Consider the following 23,719-nt stretch of genomic DNA (forward strand, 5'->3'; position numbering starts at 1 on the left):
GTAAAATAACAGCAGTTACGTGGAGTGTCATTAATCATATCTCCCCGGAATCTCTGATTTAATTCTAGAGTCTTCCATCATTTGGGGTTTGTAGCTAGTTTATAAGATGATCTCCTGTCTCTGCCCTTTTGCTTCAACTGCCCTCATGATAAGTAGGTTATTTCATGACCATCTCTTTCTTTTTTAAAACTGAGCTGAAGTTCACACCACATAAAATTAAGAATTTTAAAAAGGTGCAGGTCCGTGGTGTTGGTGCAGGTCTGTGTTCCCAAGGTTGTAAACCACCCCTTCAATCAAGGCGTGTAACGTTGTCATCACGCCAAGAGAAGAGCCTGTGCCCACCGAGCATTCACTCCTCATTTTGTGCTGCCCAAACCCCTGGCAAACTCCAGCCTTCTTCTTTCTCTGTAGGTTTACCTATTCTGAGTATTTCATTATAAACGGAACCATGCAATATGTAAACCTTTTATGTCTGGCTGCTTTCACTTAGCTTCTTGTTTTTATTTTTATTTTTATTTATTTTTTTGTCTTTTTTTTTTTTTCCTTTTTTTTGCCATTTCTTTGGGCAGCTCCCGCGGCACATGGAGGTTCCCAGGCCAGGGGTCGAACCGGAGCCGCAGCCACCGGCCTACGCCAGAGCCACAGCAACGCGGGGTCCGAGCCGCGTCTGCGACCCACACCACAGTTCACGGCAACGCCGGATCCTTAACCCACTGAGCAAGGGCAGGGACCGAACCCGCAACCTCATGGTTCCTAGTTGGACTCGCCAACCACTGCGCCATGACGGGAACTCCTTGTTTTTGAGGTGCAGGCGTATGTAGCATGTGTCAATACTTCTGTCATTTTATCGCCAATATTCCCGTTGTTTGGATAGACCATATTTTGTTTATCCACTTACTCATGGATGGATATTTGGGTTGCTTCTAGCTTTGGGTCATTGTGAATAGGGCTGCTGTGAACCTTTGTGGGATAGTATTTGTTTTCACTTCTTTTGGTTACTTACATAGGAGTGGAATTGCTAGATGACATTGTAATGATGTGTTTAACTTTTTGAGGAACTGCCAGATTTTTTTTCCATAGCTCCTGACCGTTTTATATGCCCAACAGCAATATACTAGGGTTCCAGTTTTTCTAAATACTTACCAACACTGATTTTCTGTTTATTTTTTAAACTGGAAATTTCGTTCAGTTATTTATCCTCTGCGTTTCCTAGTGGGTATGAAGTGGTATATAATTGCGAATTTGATTTGCATTTCCCTAATGAGTGCTGAGCAGCTTTCATGTGCTTGTTGGGTCTTTGTATATCTTTTTGGAGAGATGTCTCTTTAGGTCCTTTGCCCATTTTTAAATTGGGTTGTTTGTCTTTTTCTGTTGGATTGTTAGAGTTTTTTATATGTTATGGATAATAGACCTTTATCAGATACATGACTTGCAAATGTTTTCTCCCATTTTGTGGTTTGTTTTTTCACTTTCTTAGAGTGTCCTTTGATTGACAAAGTTTAATTTTGAAGAAGTTCAATTTATTATTTCTTTTGTTGCTCATGCTTTTGGCATCACATTTAAGAATCAGTTGGTGGAGTTCCCGTCGTGGCTCAGTGGTTAACAAATCCGACTAGGAACCATGAGATTGCGGGTTTGCTCCCTGGCCTCACTCAGTGGGTTAAGGATCTGGCATTGCTCTGAGCTGTGGTGTAGGTTGCAGACACGGCTCGGATCCTGTGTTGCTGTGGCTCTGTCGTAGGCCGGCAGCTACAGCTCTGATTAGACCGCTAGCCTGGGAACCTCTATATGCTGCGGGTGCAGCCCTAGAAAAGACAAAAAGGCAAAAAAAAAAAAAAAGAATCAGTTGGCAAATCCAAGATTATGTAAATTTACCCTTGCGCTTTCTTCTAATGGTTTTACGGTTTTAGCTGTTGCACTGAGGTCTTTGATCCTAATTGTAATTTTTGTATGTGATGTCAGGGATGGGTCCAACTTCATTCTTTTGCATGTAGCCATCCAGTTTTAGCATCATTTGTTGAAAAGACTAATCTTTCTCAGTTTTAGCACCTTAATCTGAAATCAGTTGACCGTAAATATATGAGTTTTATTTATATATTCCCAGTTCTTTTCCATTGATCCGTTTGTCTGTCCTTAGGCCAGTACTGCACTGTTTTAATTACTGTTGCTGTATAGTAAGGGTTAGAATTGGCAAGTATACGTGAGTCTGCCAACTTGGTATATTGTATTGATTGATTTTCATTTATTAAACCACACTTACATTCCTTGGGTAAACCCCACTTGTCCCTGGTATGTAATCTTTTTTAAAAATTATTTTTAATTGTAGTAAATATGCATAATATAAAGTTTACCATCTTAAACCATTTTAAGTGTACGGTTCGGTGGCATTAAATATGTTCACATTGTCGTACAACTGTCATCGCTGTCCCTTTCCCGAACTCCTTTCATCCTGCAAACCTGAAACTCTACCCAGTGAGCCATAACTCCCCGTCTCCTTTTTCCCCAGGCCCTTGGCGGCCACCCTTCTACTGTCTGTTTCTATGAATCTGACTGCTCTCTTATAAAGGTGGAATCATATAATATGTATGCTTTCGCCACTGGTTTGTTTTACTTAACGTAATAATGTCCTCGAGGTCACTCTGTTATAGCGTGTGTCAGAACGTCTTTCCTTTTTTAAGGCTAAATAATATTCTGTTGTATGAATACACCACATCTTGTTTATCTGTTCATCTCTTGATGAACACTTGGGTTGCTTCCACTTCTTGACTCCTGTGAATATTGCTGCTATGAACAAGGGCGTACAAAGATCTCTTTTTCTTTCAGTTCTTTGGGTGTATACCCAGAAGTGAAATTGCTGGGCCAGATGGCATAAGCCTTTTAATACGCTACTGGATTAGCTTTGCTAATACGGTTGACCTTTGAACAGCATGTATTTGAACTAGGCAGGTCTACCTATATGTGAGGTTTTTTTTTTTGTTTTTTTTTTTATTAAGTTTGAACTACAGCATTATACAATGCACAGGTGGTTGAATATGTGGATGCAGAACCATGCATATGGAATCATGGATACAGGAGACTGTAAAGTTACATGTGGATTTTTAACTGTGTGTGGGTCATCCTCTTTGTTCAAGGGTATTTTGTTGAGTTTTTTAAAATTTAATTAATTAATTTTTAAATCTTTAATTCCCCAATACAATTTTTTTTCTACTGTACAGCATGGTGACCCAGTGACACATACATGTACACATTGTATTTTTGCCCATTATCATGCTCCATCATAAGTGATTGGACATAATTCCCAGTGTTACACAGCAGGATCTCATGGCTAATCCATTCTAAAGGCAATAGTTTGCATGTATTAACCCCAAGCTCCCCAACCACCACACCCCTCCCCCTCGGTTCCCTCTCTAACACACGTTATATATTTCATATATATATATATATATAAAAGGGATATTGGCCTATAATTTTCTTGTGATGTTATTGTCTCCCTTTGGTATCAGGCTAAAACCGGTCTCATAGAAGGAGTTAAATATTTCCTCCTCTTCCATTTTTCGGAAGACTTTGAGAAGGATGGGTGTTATTTTTAATCTTTAAACCATGGGTAGAATTCGCAGTCAAATCATGTAGTTCTCGGCTTTGCTTTGCTGGGAGTTTTATGATTACTGATTTAACTTTTTCGGTTGTGTTATGACTCTGTTAGATTAATGTTTGTAAAGTGGAAGCCCAGGGTGCTGGATGGTGAACCACGGTTCAACAAGCAACCGCAAGAGAAACTGAAATGGAGTTTATCACTCACGGGTCCTGGAGGAATTGCAGGGGACACCTTGAGGGGCCTCACGAGGAGGTCAAGGCAGGGTGAAGAGAGAGAGATGCAGCACCTGGAACACGTCTTTATTTAGAGTCTTTGGGCAGGGTGCTTTGGGCTTTCTGGGCTAGAGCTGGATTGGTCAGTTCAGACCACAACGCAGGGTTTTGGAAAGCTCCATGGGGATTTTTATCTGAGGGGTATTTGAAGCATAACAGGAGCTGGGAAGCAGAGGAGACTGTTGATCACAAGTTGTAACAGGAACTACATTTGCTCGTGACTCTGCAGCCTGCTGTCTAGGCCATGCACTTCCCAGAAAGGGGATCTCGTGGTGGTTTAAGGTCCCTGCAGCCTGCTTGGTCAAAGAAAATGGATGCGGAGGCAGCAGCACCATGGAGTTTTGGAGCTAAACCCTTAGACAAGCTGTGGACCTGAGGCTTTTGGGGGAGCTTTGTGTTTCTGATTCCACTTTTATCGAGGTTATCTGACTTGTTGGCCTGCAGTTGTTCACAGTCTTCTTCTCTCATCCTTTTTCTTCCTATAACATTGGTGACAACCTTCCCACGTACATTCCTGATTTTAGTGACCCGAGTCTTCTCTCTCCTTTTCTTGGTCAGTCTAGATTAAGGTTGGTCAATTTTGTTGCCCTTTTCAAAGAACTAACTGGGTTTTGTTGATTTTTTTTCTATGATTTTTGTGCTCTCTCTCTTATGGATCTCTGCCCTAGCCTTTATTATTTCCTTCCTCCGTGCTTTGAGCTTCGTTTAGTTTGTTCTTGTTCTAGTTCCTTAAGCCAGAAGATTAGGTGACTGATTTGAGCTCTTTTTTCTTTTAACATAAATGTTTACAATTGTGCATTTTCCCCCGAGCACTTTTTCCCTGCATCCCGTATGTTTTGATAGCTTGTGTTGCCATTTTTATTCTCCTTGAAGTATTTTTTAGAAATTTACTTTGTGATTTGTGCTTTGACTCGCTGATCGTTTCAGAGTGTGTTGTTGACTTGGTCGTTTGTGAATTTTCCACATTTCTTTCTGTTACTGGTTTCTAGTTTCATTCTCTTGTGTTCAGAAAAGGTACTTTGTATGATTTCAGTGTTCTAGAACTATGTTGAGGCTTGTTTTGTGGCTGAACATACATACAGTCTATCCCGGAGAATGTTCCATGTGCACTTGCGAAAGGTATGTGTGTGACTGCTGACAGGTGGAACGTTCTGTATATGTCTCTTAGCTCTACTTGATTTATAGTTGTGTTCATGTGTTCTGTTTCCTTATCTTTTGTATAGTTGTGCTGCCCATTGTTGAAAGTGAAATGTTGACTTCAGCTACTTTCTATTTTAGTTTTGTCAGTTTGGGCTTCATGTGTTTTGTTAAATATGTTTGCATATATGTTTATAATCATTTATATCTTCCTGACCCTCTTTTTGTGCTATAATATCCTTTTTTTTTTTTTTTTTTTTTGCTTCTGGTAACACTTTTATGTCTTGTCTTAATATCTATTTATCTGATATATTGTATAGTTGTCCCAGCTCTTTTTTGGTTACTGCTGACATGGAATAGCTTTCCATCTTTTCATTTTCTTTCTTTAAGAAAAATATTTCAAATTGTTTATGAAAGTCTTGCGTTCAAGTGTACAGGAAAGTGAGTCAGTTATAGGTACACACACGTGCGTGTTTGTGCGTGTGTGTTCTTTTTCAGATTCTTTTCTATTATAATTTATTATAAGATTTGATTATAGCTCCCCATGCTCTGCAGTAGATCCTTGTTGTTTACCTATTTTATATATAGTGGCAGGTGTATGTTAATCCCAAACGTCTAATTTATCTCTCTTCCCCCATCCATCCTTCCATTTTCAACCTATTTTTTGTTTGTTTCTAAAGTATATCTCTTGAAGTTTTTATTGTGGCTCAGCAGTAACGAACCCAGCTAGTATCCATGAGGACATGGTTTCAAACCCTGGCCTTACTCAGTGGGTTAAGATCCAGCATTGCCGTGAGCTGTGATGTAGGTGGATCTTGTGTTGCTGTGGCTGTGACATAGGCTGGCAGCTGCAGCTCCAATTCAACCTCCAGCCTGGGAGCTTCCATATGCCACGGGTGTGGCCCTAAAAAATAAAGTGCATCTCTTGTAAACAGCATATAGTGGATCATTAGAAAGAAAATCCATTCTGTGATTCTCTGCCTTTTAATTGGAGTGTTTAATCCTTTTACACTTAATGTAATAACAAATATTCAGTGACTTCTGCCAGTTTTTGTTTTCTTGTATCTTTTTTGTTCCTCATTTCCTTCTTTACTCTCTTCATCTGGGTTATTTTCATTTTTTGCTTTTTAGGGCCATACCCACGGCATATGGAAGTTCCCAGGGTAGGGGTCAAATTGGAGCTACAGCTGCCAGCCTAGGCCACAGCCACAACAGCGCAGGATCTGAGCCACATCTGTGGCCTACACCACAGCTCACATTAGAGCTGGATCCTTAGCCCACTGAGCAAGGCCAGGGATCGAACCCACATCCTCAAGGATCCTAGCCGGGTTCGTTCACCACTGAGCCATGAAGGTAACTCCCCTGGGTTATTTTCTCATGTAGCATTTTGATTCCTTTCTCATTTCTTTTACTGTGTACTAAAATAATGTATTTTCTTAGTGGATTCCCTGAGCATTACAGTTAACATCTTAATTTATAAACGTCTAGTTCAAATTAATACCAGTTTAGTTTAATATTACACAGAAGTTTTCTTTGACATGTCTTGTTCCCCGTCTTTATGTTATTTTTATCACAAGCCACATCTTTATAATTACGTGCCCATCAAGATAGATTTATGGTTGCTTCATGTACGTCCTTATTGATTGATTTTCAGTGCTAAACCAGCCTTGCATTCTTAGAATAAATTCAGTCCATAATGATGTATTATTGGTTTATCCTTAGGTTGCTGGTTCAACTTGCTCATATTTTGCTAAGGTTTTGTGTGTTTTTGTGTGTATATTCATGAGAGAGATTGATCTGTAAGTGTGTGTGTGTGTGTGTGTGTGTGTGTAATGAAGTGTGTGTCAAACTGCTGCTCTGTCTTAAATATTTGATGTAATTCAGTGAAACCACTGGACCTCTACTTTTTTTATGGAAAGATTTTCAATTATTCACTTAAAAATAGATACGGTATTATTCAAATGTTGTTTTATTATTTGTCACATTTGGCATGTTGTGTTTTTTCCAAGGAGTTCCATTCATCTACGTTGTCAAATTTGCTAGCATAAAGTTGTTCATACTCTTCTGCTAATAATCTTTTAATGACTGTAGCAGGGTAACTTTTAGAAGATGCTCATACTAGCATCATAGCAAACATTTATACCGTGCTTATTATATACCTTTGACTTTCCAAATTTTAACTCCCACAAGGATTTGTGAGGTAGATGATGGTATCATCTCCGTGTTATGGATAAAGAAACCAAAGGTGAACTGAGAGAATTTGAGTGCCTTGCCCAAGACTGTAGAGCTGGTGTATCGAGGGCTTAAGTTGTAATCCAGGTGGTCTGGGGCCGGAGTCCTTTTTTCGTAGCTGGTATTTACTTCACTTTTCGGAAATGACAGATCGCTGTTCTGTTCTTCGTATGGACTCGAGCTCTGTTCTCCAGAAACGATCCTTGCTTCCACCACCTTTATACCACTGAGTGGAAGCATTTGTTTCTGGTATTCCTAATTAAAACTTGGAATGACTTTTCCCTCATAAAGACGTTGCATATGATGGCTAAGCATACTTGAAATATTATTGGTGATACTCTTCTTCAGTCACATAATATGTTAAAAAAGACGTCTGGGGCTTCACCGGCAAGGTCACCAAAATTTATAATGTGAAACATTGTTTCTGTGGGAAAATATTCGAAGAAATCTATGTTAACTTCACTTCCTGAAAGGTTAAACTTCCATTAGATGGAAGTGGTGGTCCCTAACTTTTTCGAATTTCTTGATGATTTGAATTTACTGTGTTGTTAGTAAATCATAATTTTAAAAAGACAAACATCGCAATTAACTTGGACGCATTTTGTTTCACGTTGATTAATATGTTAATTAATGTCTTTCAGGGTTATTCAAATGCTCAGAAGAATATTCTTCTTCAGGTAGATCAGAACTGTGTTCGCAATTCTTATGATGTCTTCTCTTTGCTGCGGTAAGAAACTTCTTAGACTCCTCCTGCGTTTTTGAAAGATTCTTCCTCACTTTGAATTTGTGACATTTCATTGTGAGGAAATGTATGGGAGCTTTAGAAGCCGTTACACACTTAGCATTTTTTAGTGAGAGCTTCATAAATTTTGTAGCTATACTGATTTAAGTTTATCTCTTGTCCAAAGCCTTTGGAAAGCTATTTTTTTCCCCCTCTGGACGGTAGGAGAGAATGAGTGGAAGCCAGTGATCTTAAAACAGGAACCTGGGGCTCTTCTACACTATAAAGAGTAGGAACAAGGGGTGCAAAATTTAGACTTCAATCAACATTTTACCAACTATAGAACTACTAGAAAAGCCCTTCCCAGTACCGCCAGGCATAGCTTGGAGTTTTAACCCGGTCTTCATCTTAAAAGAACCATGTTTGGCAAAGCAGAGGCGTTTTGCATGAATCTCACGCTTAGAGGCTTAACTGCCTCCGCTCTGTATTTTCATAAAGTCTGGGCTTAATTTTGAAAGGTTTTTAAATTTGGTTTTAATTTTCAGTGTGGTAGATCATCCAGGACATTTTCCCAGGAGGCAGGCTACCCAAATAAATGCAATTTAAAATCAAGTTCACAGTGAGACTCAACCTATGTTCACCCTGCTCAGACAGATGGCTCATTGAAATTGGATTTTGGCAGTATTTTCCTAATGTTTACGTAACACATCATAAATTTCAGACCATTAGACATCCTCTATGTATCTACTAGAGGAAGAGTCCAAAAGGATGATTGCACTCTTGTCTAGCTGGATGATTGTTTACTTTTTAAACATCATGAAATGGGATTTTCCTTTGCACGTCTTGCGTCTTGTACATAATGATAAAGAGTCTGGTTACATGGACTTGGTAAATTGCTCTTTAGAGATGGTGGTTTCAACTAAAGTAACTACACATGTTTGATGACCCTTGGTTCTTATCAGAGACATACTTTCACTTTAATTTCTTAGGGTAGGTAACGGAATGGACAGAATCTGGAATGGGACGGCAGATGCAGAGAGCAGAAGGTGTCAAAATATTTAACTCCTATTTTTGAACCTGTTCGGGTTGAGACTGCATTTGAGTTTTAAGTGTTGAAAAGAGGAATGTACAGAAATAGCTTGAAATATGAGTAAGCCTTTAGTATTTCTTGGCTTGTTTTCCTCAGTAAAATGAGGGTATAGATACCATTATTTTAAAAGATATTTTCCATGTCATGAGATTGTGTGCTCTTATTAGAGCCACCAGTAGAAGTGAAAGAAAAGGGAATACAGAGCAAGTGAGAAGAGGAGGATCTGGGAAAAGTAGCATCTCCGTCCGGGATTTCGGAGCGTGTAAGATCCTACCATTGAATCTCCTTCAGTTGGCTATGTCATTACCATTTTATTGGGAAACAGTGGGCTGAGGTTTTATTCTTTTGCCAATAGTTAGGCGTTTAGACCAATTTCAGTGTTGCCAAAGTAAGAGCGTCTCTTTCCAAATTTATGTTTAGTTATGGTGGTAGCTGAATTTTTGCTTCTTAACCCTCGGAAATCCCTGAAGTTCATTTTTCACGTAAACAGGCAGTTAAGTAGGAGTCGCTTCAGCTCATCGTCACATTTGCTATTTGGGACAGTCACCACAAGGTGTCAGTGTTGCTCTTTAACTGGCATTGGCAATTTCATTAATTTCAGCGTTTGGAAGTGAGAAAAGGAGGGTTATAAATTCTAAGTGAGCCTTCAGAGTTAACTTTTTTCCCGCTTTATGATTATTCTTTCTAGGTTAAGGAGTTTCTGCACTTACTAGATAGCTTTCTCCTTTTGGGTCTCTCGATTTTTTTTTTAAATTGTGTTGATGATAAGAAGTTGTTGGAAGATGATAAAGAGAGGAGGAGTGACCTGATCGGGTGTGTCATTTAGAGAGAGTTCTGACCGTGGTGACAGTGACAGTGTGGGAGAGACCTGAGGATGAGGCTGGAAGCAGGGAGATGCCCATCATCCTAACTGGTCTCTAAAATTATCTTCAGTATTTACAAACTCCTGTGTTTTGGTCCCCCCCCCCCCCATACTTTCTCAAAAAGGTAGCTCTCTTTTAGTGAGATAAGTAAGAATAATTCTATTTTCTTCTAGTATAGTTTCTGTTGTTTTATTTTTTCCCCTCTTTTGACATGTCCTGCTTTGTCAATGTAGTGGGTGAAGGCATGGTGGAGAATTGGGGGCTTCGGGTCCTGAACTGCCATATGCCCGTAACTGGATGCAAAACTTTGGGCAAGTCACGTAACGTTGGTATGTCTCAACTGTCCTTGTAAAATAGGGATAAGATTTGTCTCCTCGGAATGTTACGAGAATTAAATAAGGAACAATTCTTGAACGATCACAGTACGGTTACTGGTGTGTAGTAGACATTCAGCAGTTCACTAAGTAATAGTTTTCACTTTCCCCTTTACGTCTTCCACCTTAGACTTCGCTTTCTCCTCTAGGCCAGTGTTCCTTTCATATATATATGTTTATGGGCGCACATGGCATACACTTCACGGGCCAGGAATTGAATCCGAGCTGCAGCTGCTGCAACCCCAGATCCTTTAAGCCACTGTGCTGGGTCAGGGATCAAACCCGTGCCTCTGCAGGGATCCAAGCCACTGTAGTCGGATTCCTAACCCCCTGTGCCACGTTGGGAACTCCTTTCATGTATAACCACTAGGTTTTCCAATTTTCAGCATCATTCCCCTTTCTCATCTTGCTCTTCTAATGCCTGCCACCTCTGGTTTTAGAGTGGCTATTATAAACCCTAAACGGTCACGATAAAGATTGTTTAGCACGTGCAGGTCGTGTTCCCCTGATGATATAGAAAACGTCCCGAAGGAAGGGGTTATTTCGTATGGCTCTGTTTTTTCCGCTCTGTCTCGTTGACAGTTGTCAGGTGTGTGGGAGTCCTCTGGACCCTGTGCTGCTCTCTCTGCAGAGGACTCTCTTTCATACCAGTTTCAACCACCGCGTCCACCTGTTCATAACGCTCAAATCTGTGTCTCTGGGTCCTGCTTTTCTTCGGGGTCTCTGGTCTGCGTTTTCCAAATGACCTTTAGGCATTTATGTTTTCACCTTCTATATGGGTCTGGAGCTACACACACTGGCTTAATCCTTCGCTTCCTTCTCTCTTCCCTGGCTTGTCTAGTAGCGTCATCATCATCCCGGGCACCCAAGTGAGTGTACCCCTCTTTGCTCTCACCTCTGTTTTTTCCAGAATATTTCCCGACCTCCTGACTAGCCTTCCTACTCCAGTGTTCCCTTCATGCAATTAATAGGTATTATTTATTGAGCATGTACTTGGTGCTAGGAGCTTTTCTAAGTGCTTTATTAACTTTTTTAATTCTTGCAACAACCCTAAGAGGTTAGAACTATTTAATTCCTATTTTCAGATGAGGAAATGGAAGCACAAGCAGTTAAGTAGCGCATTTCCAAGGTCACACAACTAGTTTGTATTAGCCTGTATTTAAACCCCGTTTAGCTCCTGAGCCCATGTTCTTAAGCAATATGTTTTACTCTTTATTATCTTTCACACTATTTTGGTATAATTCATCGGCCAGTTGCTGCCAGAGTGACCAAAGATAACAACAATTTTGTTACTCCTTTGGCTTAGAAATCTTTGAATCATCACATACAGGATAAAGTCCATACTTTTTTTTTAATTAAAGTATTTAAATTAAAGTTGATTTACAGTGTTGTGCCTGTTTCTGCTGTACAGCAGAGTGACCTGCTCATTCATATATATATACGTTCTTTTTCTCATATTCCATCATGTTCTATCCTAAGAGATTGGATATAACTCCCTGTGCTGTGCAGTAGGACCTCATTGCTTGTCCATTCAAAATGTAATAGTTTGCATCTACTAACCCCAAACTCCACACTTCTTAATTTATTAGGCAAAGGACATTGTTCTGAACCCCCCATAGGGACAAGTGTTCTTATTTCAAATCCTCCTGCCACTGCTTGTGCAGTTTGTAGCTGGCATTTAGCAAGCACTTACTGTGTTGTAATTAGTTCTTCATTGTTTGATGGCTCTCCTCTCAGCACCCAAACTGAGAGCTCCATTACATAAGAAACTCTCATTTAAAAAGCATTTTTTTTTTTTTTTTTTAAGGAGTTCCCATTGTGGCTCAGCGGAAACGAACCCACCTAGTACCCATGAGGACTCGGGTTTGATCCCTGGATCTGGCATTGCCTTGAGCTGTGGTGTAGGTTGCAGATGCGGCTCAGATCTGGCATTGCTGTGGCTATGGTATAGGCTGGCAGCTGTAGCTCCAATTCAGTCCCTGGCCTGGGAACTTTCCTACGCTTTGGGTGCAGCCCTAAAAAGACAAAAAAAAAATAAAAAAAAATTTTTTTTTATTATGGTTTATTTCCAATGTTGTACCAATTTCTGCAGAGTGACCCAGTCATACATGTACGTACATTTTCTGTCTTGTATTATCTTCCATCCTGTTCTATCCCAAGAGACGGGCCCTAAGAACTCTCATTTTGTCGATCTTCGTGTTGGTCCTGTGATGCTGAATAGCATGTGTACTGAGCAGATAATACATGCTCTTGGGATTAGTCAAATCAAACTGTTTTTCAAATTACAGCGAACGGGGCTTATATATTGTTCCTCTTTCTGAATCGCATTGGGTGAAATGAGAGTTGTAAAAAAATTTCTAGACCGTCATCGAAAAAGTGTTAAAAAAAAAATCATCAGATCTGTGAATATTGAGCTGCTGCTTTTCCTTCTGTCATTGCCCTCCACATAGCCTTTGGTGAACTGTCAGGATTTTATAACTTTTCATCTTACTCCTTGTATCCATTTTTTTTTCTGGAAGATCTTTGTCTGGCAGCCTGGAGGCAAATTGCACCCCCCCCCCCCATTTAATAGAAAGTACTTTCTTCTGTAAAATTTCGGTTATAAAAGGGAAATGTTCCTATCAAATGAAGTATTCTTGTGCTGATGTTTAGCAAACAGGTGGGTTGACATATATCAGGGCATCATTGCTTATAACCTTTATATTTTGAATGTGACAATCAACTTTTGGCTTTCAGGGGGCGGTCCTTCCCTCCTAGTCATCGCCTCCTAAGTGGTATCGCAAGCTAAGAACCCAGCTGTAATTAAGCAAATGATGTCACAAAATTTATGTACCGAAGTCGGATGCTTTTCTGTTCTTGCTTGAGCCTGAGCTCTTATCCCGTGTCTGTGTGCTCACTTTTGATGAATTAGGGGAACTTAGAGGATTCCTGCTCACATAGGTACACGGACAGCAGGGAGGAGCAAAATCTGATAGTGTGCTCTGTCTGTGATAGACTTGCTGATTCTGGATTGTAACTGAGTGGGAAATCATATTAGCTGCTGTCCCCTCTTTATGCTCGCTGTGCTTGTATTCGTAAATAGCCCCCTGTCACTACTTCATGGGAAAGGAAGGTGGGACAATATAGACCAACTGTGAAGAGAGACAGACCAGGTACAGAGCACAGCTAGCTTTCCTTGTCCACGGGGCAGCAGCCCGTCCTTTACCCAGAGACCTCTCTACACTGCAGTGCATCACGGAGGTTGATGAATTACTGAGAATTACTCAGTGCACCGTGTTTGTTTCCACCGATGCTCTCTCCACTGAACACGTGAGGGCACGGAGGCTTAGGGAAGTGAAGAGACTTGCCTGGCACCACAGGCGAAAGGCGTTAAGGCAGGTCTGACTGAAGGTCTGCCATGCTCCAGTGCGCGTATTTCTTTCCGACGTACCACGGTGATGCCAGATCATCCGTGGAATCTAACGTTGTCATTGTGAAAGGTTTTTCAGTCACAGTTTTAGGGTTTTGAATGTAAGTTTTGGTTAAAATCGATTTCTATATGTAATAGCACATTTTATTTCTATTCTTCTCTCTTTACACACACATGTGTATGTATACATACACCTAAAGACGCATAGACACTTACAGAAATTGAATTTTAACAAAATACCGGCCTGAGGACAAGATGGCGGAGGAGTAGGGGGACACGCTCGCCCTCTCCCACAAACACAACAAAAAAAGCACATCTACAGAAGAAATGACTCGCACAGAACAACAACCAATCGCTGGCAGAGGAACCTAAACTCCAATAACGGCAAGAAGTTCGTGACATTATTGGGCAGAACGGGAGAAAAGAGGAGAGTGAGAGAAGGTGAATCCGAGCGGGACGGGCGCTCCCGAAAGGGAACTGCGGAGGAGAAAGGGATCCCGCACCCTGGAAAGTCTCCTACCGGGGGAAAGATCAAACGAACCGGAGGAATCTCCAGATGCAGAGAAGAGTGTAGCAGTAAGTCGGAGTACGGAAAAACGATCAAGAACCCAACGGACCATCTGAACTACGGGCACAGTCACCAAAAATTGAGACGCCTGGGTGGGGGCTGGGCACCGAATCCTCGGCTCCAGAGGTTAGTCCCCGGGAAAGGGCCGGGGGACGCCTGGGTGGGGGCTGGGCACCGAGACCTCGGCTCCAGAGATTAGTCCCCGGGCTAGGGGGGCGGGGAAGAGCGGAAACTGCTTGGGAGGTCTCTAAACCATTTGACGGGGCAGAGACTGCCTGGGAGACTAGAAAACAAAGCTGTCGCAGAGGAAGGGAGCAATACTCTAGGGGCGGGGAAGTGGAAAGCCGCCTCAGAGGGAACCTGGGAGAAGAGCCTGGTCTGCGCCCGTGCTGGGGAGGGGAGAGAAGAAGGGGTGGGTCCCCATAGAATACCCCCCACGCCACAGCAAGCTTACAGGCCCGCTAGCTAGCAGAAAGCTGTGCTTCCCAGTGCATTCCCTCCCCCCACCCCCGCCACCCCCTACGCTCTCGCCGAACCTGGGGCTGCCTGCCATCCAGGAGGGCTGGCCTCAACAATTGCCTGAAGCCTACCACCGCAGGGGCTCTCCCTGCACAGGCCTGCTTGCCCTTTGGAGGGGCTACACTTCCACAGAGCAGCACCAAACACCACCAGCCCCCTAGAAAAGGCCTGCAGCCCAGAAAAGCTAGAACAAGCCTAGCCAGGCCGTGAATAGATCGACCTAATTCTCCGACGGTTTTTCTGAGACGGGCTCCCCCGGGGAGGAGCCTCTTGAGTCTCCAAGGGCCTTGCTACACGCCCAAGACCCCAGGGGGTGCTAAGACCTAGGGGACCAGCTGCATAGGACTGCCAGCTCCAGGCAGGACCCCCTGCAGCCCAGAAAAGCTGCAACAAGCCTGGCCGAATCGGGAAAAGATCTCAGACGGTCTTTCTGAGTCGGGCTGTCCTGGGGAGGAGCCTCTTGAGTCTCCAAGGGCCCTGCTACCCGCCCAAGACCCCAAGGGGTGCTGAGACCTAGTGGACCAGCTGCATAGGACTGCCAGCTCCAGGCAGGACCCCCTGCAGCCCAGAAAAGCTGCAACAAGCCTGGCGGAATCGGGAAAAGATCTCAGACGGTCTTTCTGAGTCGGGCTGTCCTGGGGAGGAGCCTCTTGAGCCTCCAAGGGCCCTGCTACCCGCCCAAGACCCCAGGGGGTGCTGAGACCTAGTGGACCAGCTGCATAGGACTGCCAGCTCCAGGCAGGACCCCCTGCAGCCCAGAAAAGCTGCAACAAGCCTGGCCGAATCGGGAAAAGATCTCAAACGGTCTTTCTGAATCGGGCTGCCCTGGGGAGGAGCCTCTTGAGTCTCCAAGGGCCCTGCTACCCACCCAAGACCCCAAGGGGTGCTGAGACCTAGTGGACCAGCTGCATAGGACTGCCAGCTCCAGGCAGGACCCCCTGCAGCCCAGAAAAGCTGCAACAAGCCTGGCGGAATCGGGAAAAGATCTCAGACGGTCTTTCTGAGTCGGGCTGTCCTGGGGAGGAGCCTCTTGAGCCTCCAAGGGCCCTGCTACCCGCCCAAGACCCCAGGGGGTGCTGAGACCTAGTGGACCAGCTGCATAGGACTGCCAGCTCCAGGCAGGACCCCCTGCAGCCCAGAAAAGCTGCAACAAGCCTGGCCGAATCGGGAAAAGATCTCAAACGGTCTTTCTGAATCGGGCTGCCCTGGGGAGGAGCCTCTTGAGTCTCCAAGGGCCCTGCTACCCGCCCAAGACCCCAAGGGGTGCTGAGACCTAGTGGACCAGCTGCATAGGACTGCCAGCTCCAGGCAGGACCCCCTGCAGCCCAGAAAAGCTGCAACAAGCCTGGCCGAATTGGGAAAAGATCTCAGACGGTCTTTCTGAGTCGGGCTGTTCTGGGGAGGAGCCTCTTGAGTCTCCAAAGGCCCTGCTACTCGCCCAAGACCCCAAGGGGTGCTGAGACCTAGTGGACCAGCTGCATAGGACTGCCAGCTCCAGGCAGGACCCCCTGCAGCCCAGAAAAGCTGCAACAAGCCTGGCGGAATCGGGAAAAGATCTCAGACGGTCTTTCTGAATCGGGCTGCCCTGGGGAGGAACCTCTTGAGTCTCCAAGGGCCCTGCTACCCGCCCAAGACCCCAGGGGGTGCTGAGAACCAAGTGAAATCTGCTACCATCGTGGGGTGGACCTCCCAGTCCTGTCTGCCCTCAGGAAGTCCTCCTATGCTTCAAAGAAACACTGTTAGTCCCATCAACACTCCAGAAAAGCCACACTGCCTCAAAAAAAGATTGACCAACAACGACAGCCCTCAGGAAATATTCCACGGCAGTGACAAGGCAAACACTACCCGATAACGGAGAGTACAACTCCCTCAGGAGAAAGAAGACAACAAGCAAGATGAAGAAGCTGAGAAACCACCCCCAGTCAAACCAACAGGAGAACTCACCTAAAACAGTCAACAATGAAACTGATCTCTGCAGTCTGACAGACCTGGAGTTCAAAAGAGAAATAGTGAAAATACTGAAGGAATTAAGAGAAGATATGAACAGCAATGCAGATACCCTCAGAAAGGAGCTAGAAAATATAAGGAGGAGCCAAGAAAAACTAGAACATTCATTTGCAGAGATGCAAACTGAACTAGGGGCAGTAAAAACCAGAATGAATAATGCAGAAGAACGAATCAGTGATATGGAAGATAGAATAATGGAAATCACTCAATCTGGTCAACAGACAGAAAACCGAATCAAAAAACTGGAAAGCAATATAAGAGACCTATGGGATAATATAAAACGGGCCAATCTACGCATAATAGGAATTCCAGAAGGAGTAGAAAAAGATAAGGGAATGGAAAATATATTTGAAGAAATTATCGCTGGAAACTTCCCAAATCTAAAGGATACTGGATTCAAGATACAAGAAGCACAGAGGGCCCCAAACAAACTGAACCCAAACAGACCCACACCAAGACACATCATAATAAAAATGGCAAAAGTTAGTGATAAAGAGAGGATCCTAAAGGCAGCAAGAGAAAAACAGAATGTTACCTACAAGGGAACCCCCATAAGAATATCAGCTGATTTCTCTACAGAAACACTACAGGCCAGGAGGGAATGGCAAGAGATATTTAAAGTGCTCAAAGGAAAAAATATGCAACCTAGAATACTTTATCCAGCAAGAATATCATTTAAAATAGAAGGGGAAATAAAAATTTTTCCCAACAAACAAAAACTTAAAGAATACAGCAACACAAAACCCAGGTTAAAGGAAATATTGAAAGGGCTTCTCTAAACCAAAAGAAAGGAAGGAAAGGGAAGAAAAAAGAAAAGAAAAAAAAAAAAAAAAAAAAAAAGAAGAAGAAGAAGAGGAAGAACTAGGACAGAGGAAGATACAATCAGAGAGCAGTCATTCAAATAAGCCAGCATACAGATTTAATCATGAACATGCTTCAAACAAAATAAAATTAAAAAGAAAAAAATAAAAGAGTCATCAAAACCATAAAATGTGGGCAAGGGATGTTAGGAGGTAAATAATCCTTTTTGTTTGTATGTATGTCTCTCTTCTTAATTTTAATATAATAATGAAGTGTTTGAACTTACAGGACCATCAGGCTAAAACACACAATTATGGGAAGGGGTTAGCATACTTAAAAAACAGGGCAACCACAAGCCAAAACCAAATATTGCATTTGCAAAAAATGAAAAAAAAATACACTCAAGCAGATAATAACAGGAGACCATCCAACCAAAAAAAAAAAAAAAAAAAAAAAAAAAAAAGAAAGGAAGAATGGAGAACCATAGAATCAACTGGAACACGAGGATCAAATGGCAATAAATAATCATCTATCAATTATCACCTTAAATGTCAATGGACTGAATGCCCCAATCAAAAGACACAGAATGGCTGAGTGGATAAAACGGCAAAAACCTTCAATATGCTGCCTACAAGAAACTCACCTTAGGACAAAAGATACATATAGATTGAAAGTGAAAGGCTGGGGAAAAGTATTTCATGCCAATAGACATGACAGAAAAGCAGGAGTTGCAACGCTCATATCAGACAAAATAGACTTTAAAACAAAAGACATAAAGAAAGACAAAGAAGGACACTATTTAATGATTAAGGGATCCATCCAAGGAGAGGATGTTACTATCATCAACATATATGCCCCAAACATAGGAGCACCCAGATACATACAACAAATATTAACAGACATAAAGGGAGATATTGATGAGAATACAATCATAGTAGGAGACCTAAATACCCCCCTCACATCAATGGACAGATCCTCTAGACAGAAAACCAATAAAGCAAAAGAGATCCTAAAGGAAACAATAGAAAAGTTAGACTTAATTGATATCTTCAGGACACTACATCCAAAAAAATCAGAATACACATTCTTCTCAAATGCTCATGGAACATTCTCAAGAATCGACCACATATTGGGACATAAAGCGAATCTCAATAAATTTAGGAGCATAGAAATTATCTCAAGTATCTTCTCTGACCACAATGCCATGAAATTAGAAATCAACCATGGGAAAAGGAAAGAGAAAAAACCTACTCCATGGAGACTAAACAACATGCTACTAAAAAACCAATGGGTCAATGAGGAAATCAAGAAGGAAATTAAAAACTATCTTGAAACAAATGATAATGAAGACACAACCTCTCCAAATCTATGGGATGCTGCGAAAGCAGTGCTCAGAGGGAAATTTATAGCAATACAGGCCTTTCTCAAAAAAGAAGAAAGATCCCAAATTGACAACTTAACCCTCCACCTAAATGAATTAGAAAAAGAAGAACAAAGAAGTCCTAAAGTCAGCAGAAGGAAGGAAATTGTAAAGATCAAAGAAGAAATCAATAAAATAGAGACTCAAAAAACAATAGAGAAAATTAATAAAACCAAGAGCTGGTTCTTTGAAAAGGTGAACAAAATTGATAAACCCCTGGCCAGACTCACTAAAAAGAGGAGAGAAAGAACCCAAATCACCAAAATTATAAATGAAAAAGGAGAAATCACAACGGATACAGCAGAAATACAAAAAACCATAAGAGAATACTATGAACAACTATATGGCAATAAGTTTGACAATCTGGAAGAAATGGACAATTTTCTAGAATCTTACAGCCTGCCAAAACTGAATCAAGCAGAAACAGACCAACTGAACAGACCAATCACCAGAAATGAAATTGAAGAGGTCATAAAATCACTCCCTACAAATAAAAGCCCAGGACCAGATGGCTTCACAGGTGAATTCTATCAAACATATAAAGAGGAATTGGTGCCCATCCTCCTTAAACTCTTTCAAAAGGTTGAAGAAGAAGGAATACTCCCAAAGACATTCTATGAGGCCACCATCACCCTCATTCCAAAACCAGGCAGAGATACCACCAAAAAAGAAAACTATCGCCCAATATCATTGATGAATATAGATGCAAAAATTCTCAACAAAATCTTAGCCAACCGAATCCAACAACATATCAAAAAAATTATACACCATGACCAGGTTGGGTTCATCCCAGGTTCACAAGGATGGTTCAACATACGCAAATCAATCAACATCATACACCACATTAACAAAAAAAAGGTCAAAAATCATATGATCATCTCAATAGATGCAGAAAAAGCATTTGACAAAGTTCAACATCCATTCATGATCAAGACCCTCGCCAAAGTGGGTATAGAGGGAACATTCCTGAATATAATCAAAGCCATTTATGATAAACCCACAGCAAATATAATCCTCAATGGGGAAAAACTGAAAGCCTTCTCACTCAAATCTGGAACAAGACAGGGATGCCCACTCTCACCACTGCTCTTCAACATCGTTTTGGAAGTCTTAGCCACAGCAATTAGACAAACAAAAGAAATCAAAGGCATCCATATAGGAAGAGAAGAGATCAAACTGTCACTGTATGCAGATGACATGATTCTATACCTAGAAAACCCTAAGGACTCAACCCCAAAACTCCTTGAACTGATTAATAAATTCAGCAAAGTGGCAGGATATAAGATTAACATTCAGAAGTCAGTTGCATTTCTGTATACCAGCAATGAAGCATTAGAAAAGGAATACAAAAATACGATACCTTTTAAAATTGTACCTCACAAAATCAAATACCTCGGAATACACCTAACCAAAGAGGTAAAGGACCTATATGCCGAGAACTATAAAACCTTAATCAAAGAAATCAAAGAAGATGTAAAAAAATGGAAAGATATTCCATGTTCCTGGATTGGAAAAATCAATATTGTGAAAATGGCCATCCTACCCAAAGCAATCTACAGATTCAATGCAATCCCTATCAAATTACCCATGACATTTTTCACAGAACTAGAACAAACAATCCAAACATTTATATGGAACCACAAAAGACCGAGAATCGCCAAAGCAATCCTGAGAAACAAAAACCAAGCAGGAGGCATCACTCTCCCAGACTTCAAGAAATACTACAAAGCCACAGTCATCAAAACAGTGTGGTACTGGTATCAAAACAGACAGACAGACCAATGGAACAGAATAGAGAATCTGGAAATTAACCCTGACACCTATGGTCAATTAATCTTTGACAAGGGAGGCAAGAACATCAAATGGGAAAAGGAAAGTCTATTCAGCAAGTATTGCTGGGAAACCTGGACAGCTGTATGCAAAGCAATGAAACTAGAACACACCCTCACACCATGCACAAAAATAAACTCCAAATGGCTGAAAGACTTAAATATACGACAGGACACCATCAAACTCCTAGAAGAAAACATAGGCAAAACACTCTCTGACATCAACATCATGAATATTTTCTCAGGTCAGTCTCCCAAAGCAATAGAAATTAGAGCAAAAATAAACCCATGGGACCTCATCAAACTGAAAAGCTTTTGCACAGCAAAGGAAACCCAAAAGAAAACAAAAAGACAACTTACAGAATGGGAGAAAATAGTTTCAAATGATGCAACTGACAAGGGCTTAATCTCTAGAATATACAAGCAACTTATACAACTCAACAGCAAAAAAACCAATCAATCAATGGAAAAATGGGCAAAAGACCTGAATAGACATTTCTCCAAGGAAGATATACAGATGGCCAACAAACACATGAAAAAATGCTCAACATCGCTGATTATAAGAGAAATGCAAATCAAAACTACCATGAGATACCACCTCACACCAGTCAGAATGGCCATCATTAATAAATCCACAAATAACAAGTGCTGGAGGGGCTGTGGAGAAAAGGGAACCCTCCTGCACTGTTGGTGGGAATGTAAACTGGTACAGCCACTATGGAGAACAGTTTGGAGATACCTTAGAAATCTATACATAGAACTTCCATATGACCCTGCAATCCCACTCTTGGGCATCTATCCGGACAAAGCTCTACTTAAAAGAGACACATGCACCCGCATGTTCATTGCAGCACTATTCACAATAGCCAGGACATGGAAACAATCCAAATGTCCATCGACAGAGGATTGGATTCGGAAGATGTGGTATATATACACGATGGAATACTACTCAGCCATAAAAAAGGATGACATCATGCCATTTGCAGCAACATGGATGGAACTAGAGAATCTCATACTGAGTGAAATGAGCCAGAAAGACAAAGACAAATACCATATGACATCACTTATAACTGGAATCTAATATCCAGCACAAATGAACATCTCCTCAGAAAAGAAAATCAATCATGGACTTGGAGAAGAGACTTGTGGTTGCCTGATGGGAGGGGGAGGGAGTGGGAGGGATCGGGAGCTTGGGCTTATCAGACACAACTTAGAATAGATTTACAAGGAGATCCCGCTGAATAGCAGTGAGAACTATGTCTAGATACTCATGTTGCAACAGAAGAAATGGTGGGGGAAAAACTGTAATTGTAATGTATACATGTAAGGATAACCTGACCCCCTTGCTGTACAGTGGGAAAATAAAATTAAAAAAAAAAAAAAAAAAAAAAAAAAAAAAAAAATAACAAAATACCGGCGTCATTTTAGGTGCAGTCATTTTCACTTTTGCTTTTCCCATTCTTTTTACTTTTTGGCTTGTCTTCTTCCTTAAACCCTTTTCCCTCACTACCCAAAAACCCGCCAGCGTAGACCGAATGTTTGTGAATCTCCCTACCCCGCAAATTCATATGTTGAGACCTAATCCCCAGTGTGACGGTGTTAGGAGCTGGGGCTTTGGGAGGTGACTAGGTCACAAGGGCAGTCCTCCGAAATGGGATTAGTGCCCTTACAAAAGAGGCCCCAGGGAGTCCCCTGTCCCTTTCTCCATGTGCAGTTGTAGTGAAAAGACCAGGCTCTCAGCAGATACCAGCTATACTGGTGCCTTGATCTTAGACTTCGAGTCTCCAGAACGTGAGGAATAAATTTCTGTTTATAAGCACCCATTCTATGGTATTTTTTTTATAGCTGCATGAACTAAGATACTAAGATACCACCCAAACACAGAACCCATGTCCACGTGACCCCAGTCAACCATTCACACACGTTAACTATCTGCTGGGTATCTTTTTCCTGTGATCTGCATGTATATGTCATAGATATCATGATATCACTCCCCCCCCCCCACACACACTAAGTTTTTATTGTTTTATAAAATCAGAGTGGATATTATATACACGAATCTACTTTTTTTTTTTTTTGTCTTTTGCCTTTTCTAGGGCTGCACACATGGCATATAGAGGTTCCCAGGCTGGGGGTCCAATCAGAGCTGTAGCTGCCGGTCTGTGCCAGAGCCACAGCAACGCCAGATCTGAGCTTCTTCTGCGACTTACACCACAGCTCACGGCAACGCCAGAACCTTAACCCATTGAGCAAGGCCAGGGATTGAACCCGCGACCTCATGGTTCCTAGTCGGATTTATTTCCACTGCACCATGACGGGAACTCCTGAGCCTATATCTTCTTATTTAACATTCCATGTAGGAATCTCTTCAGTTCACTGTTGATGGTTTCATAATAGTCCTTGGTAGGGGTTTACCATATTTTTCAACCATTTCATATTTACTCCAGCTCTTATTTTTCACTCATTTGTTTTGCTACTATGCACAATCCTGCAGTAAATACCTATTTATGAATGCATCCTTGTATTTATCATGTTTTCGTGCTTGTAGATTAAATTTCCAGGAGTGGGATTTCTTGAGTCAAAGTGCATGTGTAGTTTTAATTTTAAGAGATAATATATTGCTTTCCCAAGAGTACAGATAATATATGACATTACTGTATTCCGAACCCCTACTGGCAGTGGGCATCATCATCTTTTTGTGTGTGATTTTTATGAATTTGATGAGTATAACACTTCCGTGTTACTTTAGTTTTTGTTAGTTTCAGGACCAGTGCTTAGTCCGAGCTATGAGAGAGTCCCATCTTTGAGTTTGTTAGCCTTCAGTGTAAAGTCCTCTACAAATTTGCCTACTCACTTATTTTACTGTTCTTTACCAAGGTGCT

At 41.7% G+C, this 23,719-nt stretch overlaps 1 protein-coding gene across 16 annotated transcripts in view; it reads left to right on the plus strand.

Annotated features, from left to right (window-relative positions):
- The window catches only part of UVRAG (UV radiation resistance associated), a 289,633-nt gene that overhangs the window by 68,212 nt on the left and 197,702 nt on the right, over window positions 1-23,719 (plus strand). For 10 of the 16 annotated variants that reach the window (XR_014814737.1, XR_014814738.1, XR_014814739.1 and 7 more), the window contains one exon: window positions 7,878-7,963. The exons of 4 other annotated variants lie outside the window; for them this stretch is intronic. Coding sequence is in view for 8 of the 12 variants with exons in the window: in XM_021062526.2 (XP_020918185.2) it covers window positions 7,878-7,963 (86 nt within the window). In the remaining 4 variants the exon portion in view is untranslated. Of the gene's footprint in view, window positions 1-7,877; window positions 7,964-12,091; window positions 17,578-23,719 lie in introns of those variants that run through there. 2 more of the 16 variants (XM_084975317.1, XM_084975319.1) reach the window with 2 other exon arrangements.

This window comes from Sus scrofa, chromosome 9, assembly GCF_054392235.1.
Source record: "Sus scrofa isolate SSC_HxYL_T2T_F1_AM1 chromosome 9, Sscrofa_HxYL_maternal_Yorkshire_Landrace_v2.0, whole genome shotgun sequence".
NCBI lineage: Eukaryota > Metazoa > Chordata > Mammalia > Artiodactyla > Suidae > Sus > Sus scrofa.